The sequence below is a fragment of the Echinops telfairi genome, unplaced genomic scaffold (genome assembly GCF_000313985.2).
Source record: "Echinops telfairi isolate 266 unplaced genomic scaffold, ASM31398v2 ScPeMD7_7424;HRSCAF=8462, whole genome shotgun sequence".
In the NCBI taxonomy this organism is placed as follows: domain Eukaryota; kingdom Metazoa; phylum Chordata; class Mammalia; order Afrosoricida; family Tenrecidae; genus Echinops; species Echinops telfairi.
Genome location: NW_022111324.1, coordinates 53,994,852 through 54,004,207, shown reverse-complemented (window position 1 = coordinate 54,004,207; position 9,356 = coordinate 53,994,852). Strand labels below are relative to the sequence as shown.

General features: G+C 54.4%; 1 protein-coding gene across 1 annotated transcript in view; it reads left to right on the top strand.

Moving 5' to 3' along the window:
* PLXNA2 (plexin A2) overlaps positions 1 to 9,356 on the top strand; it is a 234,164-nt gene that overhangs the window by 7,982 nt on the left and 216,826 nt on the right. The window contains exon 2 of the mRNA XM_004699851.4: positions 1,153 to 1,335. Coding sequence (XP_004699908.3) covers positions 1,153 to 1,335 — 183 coding nt within the window. The remainder of the gene's footprint in view (positions 1 to 1,152; positions 1,336 to 9,356) is intronic.

Here is a 9,356-nt window from a genome sequence, read left to right as displayed (position 1 = left end):
CATTTATCCCTCCGCCTTTCAACCAGCACCACATGTGATTATTGGCCAGGCTGGCACAATTAACTAACTCAGCACTGTTCAATAAAATTGTTACTAGAATGTTTTTCCAATGTACTCCCAACACACCTACGGAGGGCCTTCAAAAAGTTAGTGGAAGAAATGGAAAGAAAAGCCCATGGAAGTTTCCTACCTGTGGAAAAATGGAAGGCAACATTCATGGAAGCTCCCTGGTACGGGTGACTTGCCATGGCAACTCAGCTCTGACTCACGGAGACCCCGTCTGTGTCAGAGCAGCATGGTCTTCCCTATGGTTGTCAATGGCTGGTTTGGGTGAAGCAGATATGCCGGCATTCTTCCCAGGTGCCTCTGGGTAGACTTGAACCACCCACTTTGAACCACACCAGCTGAGTGTGTTAACATTTTGCAGCACCCGGGAACTTCCATGATCCATATAACCCAAAAAATGAAACCCAAGCAAACTCACTTCCAGTCTTGTCTATTCCCACTCATAGCAACCCTGTAAGGGTAGAGCAGTGCTGCCTTTCTAGGTTTTCTGAGACCTTATGTCTTTACGAGGGCCTCATCTCTCTCCTGTGAAGTGGCTGGTGGGTTCAAACCACCGACCTTGGGGTTAGATGTGGCAAATAATTGAATGGGTTACAATTCCTTATGCCCAATGAGAGCCCAGGCAGCCCAAGGAACAAATAAGAAAGCTTCTCCAGGCTGATAGAAATCTTCTAGGATGCTGCCTCTGGACCGAGTGCTCACTGAAGGGTTTCTGATCGGACATAGAACGATGTCCACAGAATGGATAACGTGGTCTGTAGGGATACTGCAATAATCAGGAGACCCATTCCACCAATGGGCTTTGCACAGTGCCCCTGACTCTCTTCCCCCAAAAGTGAGGAGTGAGGTGAGGGGGAGAAATGGCCAATCCTTCCTCTGGGTCCACGAAAGCCCACGACGTGGAGCCAGTTTTGTGGGTTACTTAGTGAGAAGGTCTTGTTGCCAGCATGTGCCAGGCCCCTGGACCTCAGGGCTGGGCATCTCCGAGGCCGATGCCTGAGGGCTGACCATGCAGCGTGGGGTGGTATCGGGTGACTCGGTCATGCCTCCACTCCTGTTCACCCCAAGTTGCTCTCCTTCCCCCAGCCTGTCCCCATCGACGACACCTTCTGTGGACTGGACATCAACCAGCCACTGGGCGGCTTGACTCCAGTGGAGGGCCTGACCCTGTACACCACCAGCCGGGACCGCATGACCTCCGTTGTCTCTTATGTCTACAATGGCTACAGCGTGGTCTTTGTGGGGACGAAGAGCGGCAAGTTGAAGAAGGTAAGAGTCTGAGCTCACACACAGGAGGCTGGCTGGCCAGCTCGTTGGCCAAGAGTTCCTTCTGGAGGTCACTGTTGAAGGAGATGGAACTACTGGCAACTCTAGGCTCTTACTGTTCCCCAGAGGGTGGCGGTGGGAAGGAGGTAAGCGTAGCAGACGAGGCTGGTTTTGTGGATGGCATTGTGGATGTTTTTCTAATCGCTCTCACAGCCATCCGCCCGTGGGGGTCGGGACAGCACGAACATAGTTCAGTATTGCCCAGACCTCAAGATGTGCGGAAGGTGTGTCTGCCCTGTGGGAGGGGCATCGCTTGTCATTCTGCCTTGAATCAAATAGGACTGATTTGTTCCCATGATCTATGTTATGGATCAAAATCCCTCCCCTGCCTGTACTGGTCACAAGACGTTACTGAGTTGAGAGAACATGGTTGAAGCACATGCTGGACCCCGATGTTAAGACCCAGGGGCAAATGGTAGTGCCGAAAGGCCGACCTCCAGGCTCCTGTGTGACGGCACCCTGAGACTCTTCCCTTGTCCCAGCCCGGGATGGACCTGACCTCCAAGCAGGAAGTCAGCCATAGCTCCGTGCCTTCCCCAGGCTATCTAAGGCTGGCAGAACGGAGGGGCCTCGTGTGTGGCAGCAGAAAGCCAGCAGCTTGTACCTGCTTGTCTAGTGCTTAGGGTGGGAGGAGAGGGAACGCAGTCTGGTTCATTAGGAGGGATTACAGCAGCTGAGTTCTTTCCGGTCCCAGCTAATCCCCCTTTCCCAAGCTCACCCCCCTGCCACCTCTCCTCAGTCCTGCCACCTGTGGTTAGAGGCACTGGGGCAGGGGGTGGGGTGGGGGGTGGGTGTCTTCCTTGCACCTCGTGCTTTGATGTTGACATCCCCCCCAGGACTCCTTCTTGCTAATCCTTTAGAGCCAGAAGGGTGGGGAGTTGTTTGGGACTGTGTAGAAGAAGGTGGTAAGGGCTGCCTCCTGGGGAGGAGCTGCCACCATGTCCTGCTTGTTCAGTGACTGCCAGGGCAGTTGAGAGAAAAAGGCTCTGCTCCTCTGTTCAAGCCACTCCCCCCCACCCCCACCCCAGGGCTTTTCCTGGGCTCCTGGGATCAGAGCCATTTAACCCTTTCCTGGCTCAGTAAGAGGTTCCTCAATGGCCCCCACCATGCCCTGTGCCCTGTGTGGATCTGAGGACTCTAGTGTGGCTTTGGGCACATGCAGGGGAGGATAAGTGTGGTTCCTGAGTTGGTTTTCCCAAAATCGGGAGGAAACGAGATTCTGTAAGAGGGATATGAAAACTGCACACTCAGCTCAGAGTTCTGGGCTCGTACTTCTCTGGGGTCTTCACATAGGACCCTGCTGGTTGCACCTGGCAGAGGGGATTTGGGCCAAAGGGTCTGGTAGGGTATAAATCCAGTCTGAGGGTCCTTTGTCAAGCCAGGTGCCCTGGAGTAGTCCAGACATCTGCCCGAAGGAGCTCCTCTTACCAGTTCACCTGCTCACAGAGACCACTTTCTTCCATGATCTTTGCAGGGCCATGTACAACTAGAGCTAGCCTGGGGCTCCACCTCCCCCACCCCCTTCTTTCTTCCACCCACCTTGAATCTCTGCTCTGGAAAATATTTATGACTCTGTCTCCTTCCTTCTCTTGAAAGTTCTTTCCTAGGTGAGAGCCATACTGACTCATACTCATATAGGCTCGCTCTCTCTCTCTCCTCTCAGGGCCCCTCTGCCGAGTGCTCACACGTAGCCAGTACCCATCACTGCTTTGCAAAACAGACCCATTGTCTAATAAGGAACTTCTAAGAGTAACCGGCTCAGTGCCCTGCTTGTGCTGCAGGGAAACTGAGGCCCAGAGAAGAGACATGACTTAGCCCAGCATAGAGACCCAGGACAAGCCGCTTCTTGCCCTGACACCAATCTAGCACTCTTTTCACTTAACACGGTGACGGTGGAGACCAGGGTGGGGTCTTGAGGATGCTCACCGGGCCCAGGCTTGCCGCAGAGTTCAGCCAGAGGCTAGGGCCCCCACTCCCTTCAGCCCTAGGCTCGGGTGAGGAATTCACTCACATGTGCTGCATGACTGACTGAGGAATGAGCAAAGGAGTGGAATAGCCTGCCAGACGCACGGCGATGCTTGGGCTGCTCTTTCCCATGCCTCTGTGCATCTTGTGCAACGCACTGGGGGCTGCTGGGAACAACGTCTCAGGCCACACAGCCAAGTTGGCCAAGTCCTCTCGGACATGCTGGGGCCCTGGTGGACAAGTAGCTATGGGGACAAGTCAGCAGGTTCAAGGGCAAGGCTAGAGGCGTGGCTGCCTGTGGCTTGTTCCAACCTGCGAATTGGCTGCTCCGCTTTGCTTCTCACTTGGCCCTTTGGCTGTTGGGATGAGCTCATCACACCCCTTCTTTCTCTTCTACCCAGCTCACCCTGCCTTCCCACCCACACTCCTCTCTGGGTGCCTCTTGCTCATTGCCTGGCTCCTGCTGGCCGCCCCTTTATCCCAAGCTCACCCCCAGAGACACAACCTAAGAGGAATTCCTGGAATGTCCCCAGGAAATCCAACCATGGTCCAAGCCCCATAGATCTTTCAACACAGGAAGGAAAATTTTTAAAAAATAGCCAAGAGTTTGGAGAGGCGAGGAGGGAATCAGCTGCGTCAGAGCAACTCACTTCTCCCCTGGCAGGGGTGTCTGTCAGCCTGTCCAGCGCTCTACCACAGCAGTCCTTAGGAACAGGATGTCCCGCGGTCGGTCGGGAAGTTTAGAGGAAGCAGGAACTAGCCAGAGGAGCATGACTACAGGGGCTGTTCTGGCCGCGTCACGTCACATACTCCCCCTATACCTCGCTCTCCTCTAGAGCATCACAGGGCACACCCAGCCGCCTGAAGCCCCAGGCCCCAGAGGAAACACGTAGAATAGGAACAAGACCTCCAAACCAAGATGGGAAACCCTTACACGGGCTGTAGGGGCCAGGCATTATAGGTGACAAGAAGGCGGGCAGGCCAAGGTTCCCTGGGGGGTGGAACAATGCAAGTAAAACCAAGAGCTCTGTCTATCTAGTGTGGTTAGTCTGGAAGGTTTTCATGAGGAAGACGATTCCCCTGGGCTGCTGAAGGGGTGGATGGGACTGCTGATGTAATGAGTTTGGGGTGGGGGAGAGAAGGGCATTCTAGATCTTGAATGCCACGGAGACATGTCTGGAGTGTCCAGAAGGGGACTCTTAGGAGACTTTGTTTGGTAGCAGCTCAAAGGCAAAGGGTCCTGGGTGTTGAACCCACTCTAGGCTCAACAGAAGCCAACTGTGCGAGAGAGCTTCCGCAAGGGCAGTGTTCACCAAACTAGCAGCAGAGCCATTTCTACATCCTGAGGAGCAAAGCGTCCACGTCCCGTCCTGTGAGGGATGATAGCATGGTGAGACAGCCTTAAGCAAACGGCAGCATGCACAGCGGGTGACCAAGAGCTGGAAGGAGGTGGGAATCTGCCACATGAACAGTCCTCCTGAAAGGATGATGGCCCAAGGGGAAAAGGGGGGCAGGGGGAGAAGTGGCTCTTTTCTGACAGTATGCTTTAGTGAGCATTTAGTATGTGATAAGGAGGCCTGGTGATGTAATGTTACATGTTGGGCTGCTGAGGCCAGCAATTTGAAACTAAGAGCTGCTCCACAAGAGAAAGATGGGGCTGTCTCCTCCCGTAAAGAGTTACAGTCTTGGGAACTAATAGGGACAGTTCCACCCTGGCCTATAGGGTCATTATGGGTTGGCATGGGCTTAATGGCAGTGAGTTTGGTTTTGGTTTGGTGTGATGTGCTGTTATAAGAACTTGAGGTCTCCCTCATTCTAGAGGACTCTATGAGGTAGGTGCTATTATCATCTCCATTATACAGACGAGGAAATGGAGGCCAAGAAAACATAAAGAAGCTTGTCTAAGACCAGACAGCAAGTAAGTGGTGGAGAAAGGATTTGAACCTAGGCTATGTGGTTTCACAGCTTGCTGATAGTTTCACAATCACCTCGTGTGATTCAGCTGTGCAAGATGAATTAGACTTGTTTTGTGTGACGCCAGAGGGGAGAATAAGGCCCAAAAGTGGAAGTTATAGTAAAGCAAATTTGCCCTTAATATATAAAAAAGGCATGTCTTACACCCACACTGTTCCATAATACAATTAGTTGACTTGAGAGGGGCTGAGCTCCCAGTCAGTGGAAACAGCCAAGCAGAGATGGGAGGATGATCCGTCAGGGATGCTGTCAAGGGACCGATCCCTATACTGAACCAGATGAACTCTGTGGTCTTTCTGCCCCTTTTAGAGTAGGAGTGTTAGCCCTTCAATAGGAGAGAGCAGGGCACACTGTAGCAGAGGAGAGAAGCCAAGCGAGGAAGGCCAAGGGGGCCCAGAGATGGACTTTGAAATTAAAGCTGGGTGGGAGCCTGCCATCCGAGTATGGAAAGCCCTTAGGATCAGGTAGGAGGTGCCTGGCCCAGACAGGGTAAAGCCTGGCCAAGATGCTGGGGGCAGACTGCCTCAGAGCCCAACGTAGGATGGGAGAATGCAGAGTAAGTAGCTGGGGGCCTGGGCACACTCTAGGGTGATGACGTCCCTCTTGGCTAAGATGAGGCCCCAGAAATCCAGATAAGCAATTCTGGGAGCCAGCACCAAGCCCAGAGGAAGGGTGGCCCCAGGAACCGGAAGTTCAGTTGATAAGACCTCCCTTGTTTGAAAAGAGGGAGGAGTCAAGGAGGCCATTCAAGAACAAGTGCCAGAACCCAGGCCAGACGGCCGGCCTGCTGAGGAATGGGAGATTGCGGGCAGGTGGGAGTGAGGATGTGGGAGTGAGGTTCAGGAGAACGTCCCTCTTCTGGTTCCTTCTGTCCATTGAGAGCTTCTCAGCCCACAGCCTCGTCGTGGTATCCGGTTCAGCTGCGATCCTGGAGATCCACAGTTCAAAATCACCAGCCACCCCATGGGAGAAAGACAGGGCTTTCAACTCCTGTAATATAGTCTCAGAAACCCACAGGGGCAGTTCTTCCCTGCCCTATAGGCTCACTGTGAGTCGGCATAGACTCAATGGCGTTGAATTTGAGTCTTACTTGAAACTCAAAGCCTCAGTCCTGGTTCCATGAGCCTACATGTCTCCTGAGAGAGGGGAGGAGGGAGGGGGTTCTGCCTCAGCTCCCTAGCCCCTATCCTGGGGGCCTGACACAGCAGCCAGAGTGGCCGTTCTGATGTCTCTTCCTGTGGGAAAGCTGGCACCTGCTGTTTAAGGAGCGGTGGGATGTCCTTCCTGTTGTCACTGCCTGCCCCTTCTTGCACTGGGAGAGGCGCCCCCCTCGGTCCCCTCACAGGGCTTAGGATGTGTCCCAGACGCATCTGCCAGGGGCGTCGAGGTCAGTCATGTCTGCTAACAGCATGCCCCATGAAGGGGCCTAGCTTCAGCCATGTGGTCCGTACGGTGTTCACTGACTGAGATTCAAGAGTAAATCCCCAGCCGCTTCTTTCTAGTCTGCCTTCTTCTGGAAACCGAACTCCAGACTCGCTGCCGTCCAGTCGATGCTGACCGACCCCACCCCGCCCCACCCCAACTGCCCTGGGTTTCCGAGAGTGTCGTTGTTGACGGGAGTAGAAAGCCCAGTCGTTCTCCCAAGGAGCCATGGGGGTTTCGAACTGCCCACCATGCGGATCGCAGCCTAATACATAACCACAACACCACCGGGGGTCCTCTGAAGCCCATTCAGCCTCTCAGCAACATGCAAGCCTCCACTGGAGAAGACATGGCGGCTGATGAGGTTCATCATCTGGAAGCAGCGGCTAAGGTGTCTCCCTCTCTTGCGAGTCACATGTCCTGAGAGACAGGGACCCTTGTGTTCATATTGACATCCTCCCCTCCCCAGTGCTGGCTTCCACAGCTATCAGACAGTAGGTGATGATTACATTTCTTTTCAAATCGTTTGGATGCCTGCTCTATGCCAGACGCTGGTTTACACTGATTGGAATGGACTCAGGCACCAAGAGTGAGGCCTGTTGATGTGGCTAATTTGCAAACGACGTTCCGGTGGGTGTGTCAGGTCTACAGGGGGCGTGTCAGGTCGGTTGGGGGCTGTCGGAGGGTGTGGGGAAGGAAAGGCTGGAGTGGCCCACCGGCTGAGGTCATGAGGCATCAAGGAAACAGGAGCTCGGCTGGTGAGCAAAAGAAAAGAGTGTTAACGGCATTTGGAAGAGGGTGAGGTGGTACGCTCAGAGATGCTGACTCAGGTGGAAGAGGGGCAGCGTGGACCCAATATCTTGGATGTCTCCAGAATAGCCAGGCTGCCACCTTGCCTCCCCTGGACCAGATGGAGGCTCCCCTGGAATTGGGAGGGAGGAAAGAAGGGCCTGCCACGCCCTGCTCCCCCTGCCGGCCTTGTGCTTCTTCTAGGACTCCCGGGACATCTCCATAAATCCACAGACTCATGGCCTTCAAGCTCAGGGCAGGGCCCTGGCCTCTTTTGGCATCACCTCCGTTCCCATTAGCTAGCGGCGGCTGAAATGCCTGTGGAATTCTTGAAGAAAATTCTTTCTGCCTTTCCTGAAGGGTGCATACCAGGTGCCCGTTCTCCAGCCCACGGGAAGCTTCCCAGCCCTATGCTTCTCTTTGTGATCTCACAAATGATCCCATGAACCCAGCCAGGAAAACCACCAGCCTCCTGCAGTAGCAGCTCAGGTGTTGGAAAGCATCCATCCGGAGAGGCAAAGCCCCAGGCTCATTGCTCAGTGCTTTGGTAACGCCCTCTACATGTAAGAAGCCTGCCCAGGGCTCCGCCTCTCCTTCCAGATACTCCTGCATTGACCCAGCAGGGTGAGCACCCCTGTAGTTCCACCCCATTTTGCAGATGCAGCAAACCGAACCACCACAGACAGACAAAGCACCTCGCCCAGCCTTCTGCAGCCGCCATTGGCAATATTGACCTTGGCTCGGCCGCTTCTCCCCCAAAGGCCCAGACGTTCCTAACCTGTGACTTGGCTCCTCCGTGGGGTGGAGTTGCAGCAGCGGACGGAAGGTCAAGTTGGATGAAAAGCTGAGAAACATGCCTTTCTCTCTGTGCCAACCCCAGCAAACAATAGCCACTCACTCCTCAGAGTGGAAATGATTCACCCATGCCTCAATGTGATTCCCTTGATTAACTAAACAGCCGGGGCTCCAGGTCCAGTTCTGGGACTCCTGGGACGTCTGACCGTTGACCTCAGGCCCCAGCTAGCTGCCTCTGGCATCTTGGCAATGCTGAGATGGGGGATTGGGGGTGGGGGGGATGAGGACAGAAGCCCCTCTCGCCTTCCCCAGAGCCTGCATCTAGGAGGCGGGTCCATGGCTTGGCGCTCACCACACCACTACATCCCTAGTAATGAGTTTGGCTGCCTGCCCAGGCTCCCGCCGCCAAACTCGCTGTTTGTTTTGTTGTTTTATAGGCCTCTTGGGTCCCGAGAACTGGTCTTCTGAAAGCTGGGGACGGCTGCATTTGGTTGGCACAGGGAAGGAGCCATATTTACAGGAGCCCCTCTCTCCCTCAACACATCATCCTACTTGACCGTAACAGGTGTTGAGAGAAGGTGCTGGTTTCCATCCAGAGCTGACCTTGGGGCAGACCCCTGGTCTCCCAGAGCCATTCCTTCAGTGGAGAAACTGAAGGTTCATTTCCTTTGCACACATTTTGCGCAACTTCTTAACAGGCTTCGATCTTGGACAATCCTCCCCACCTTCCCCCACTCCCGCCCTCCCCCCCACGCCTCACCAAGCTGTGTGTTCGCCAGGGCACTTCTCAGCCCAAGAATGACCTTGCTGGTAGCTCAGGACTTTATTGAAGAGCAGGTGAAGGGGACAGGAAGGGTGGACCTAATGATGCAAACTCAGGCCACTCAAGATCTACAGCAAAAGACAAAAGGCTGGACACCTTGGAGACCATTCAGCCAAGTCTGCCTGCAGACTCTGGGCGGTGACCCAGGGTCACCCCGTCTGGTCCTCGCCTTCAGGGAGGGACATATTGGCATCAG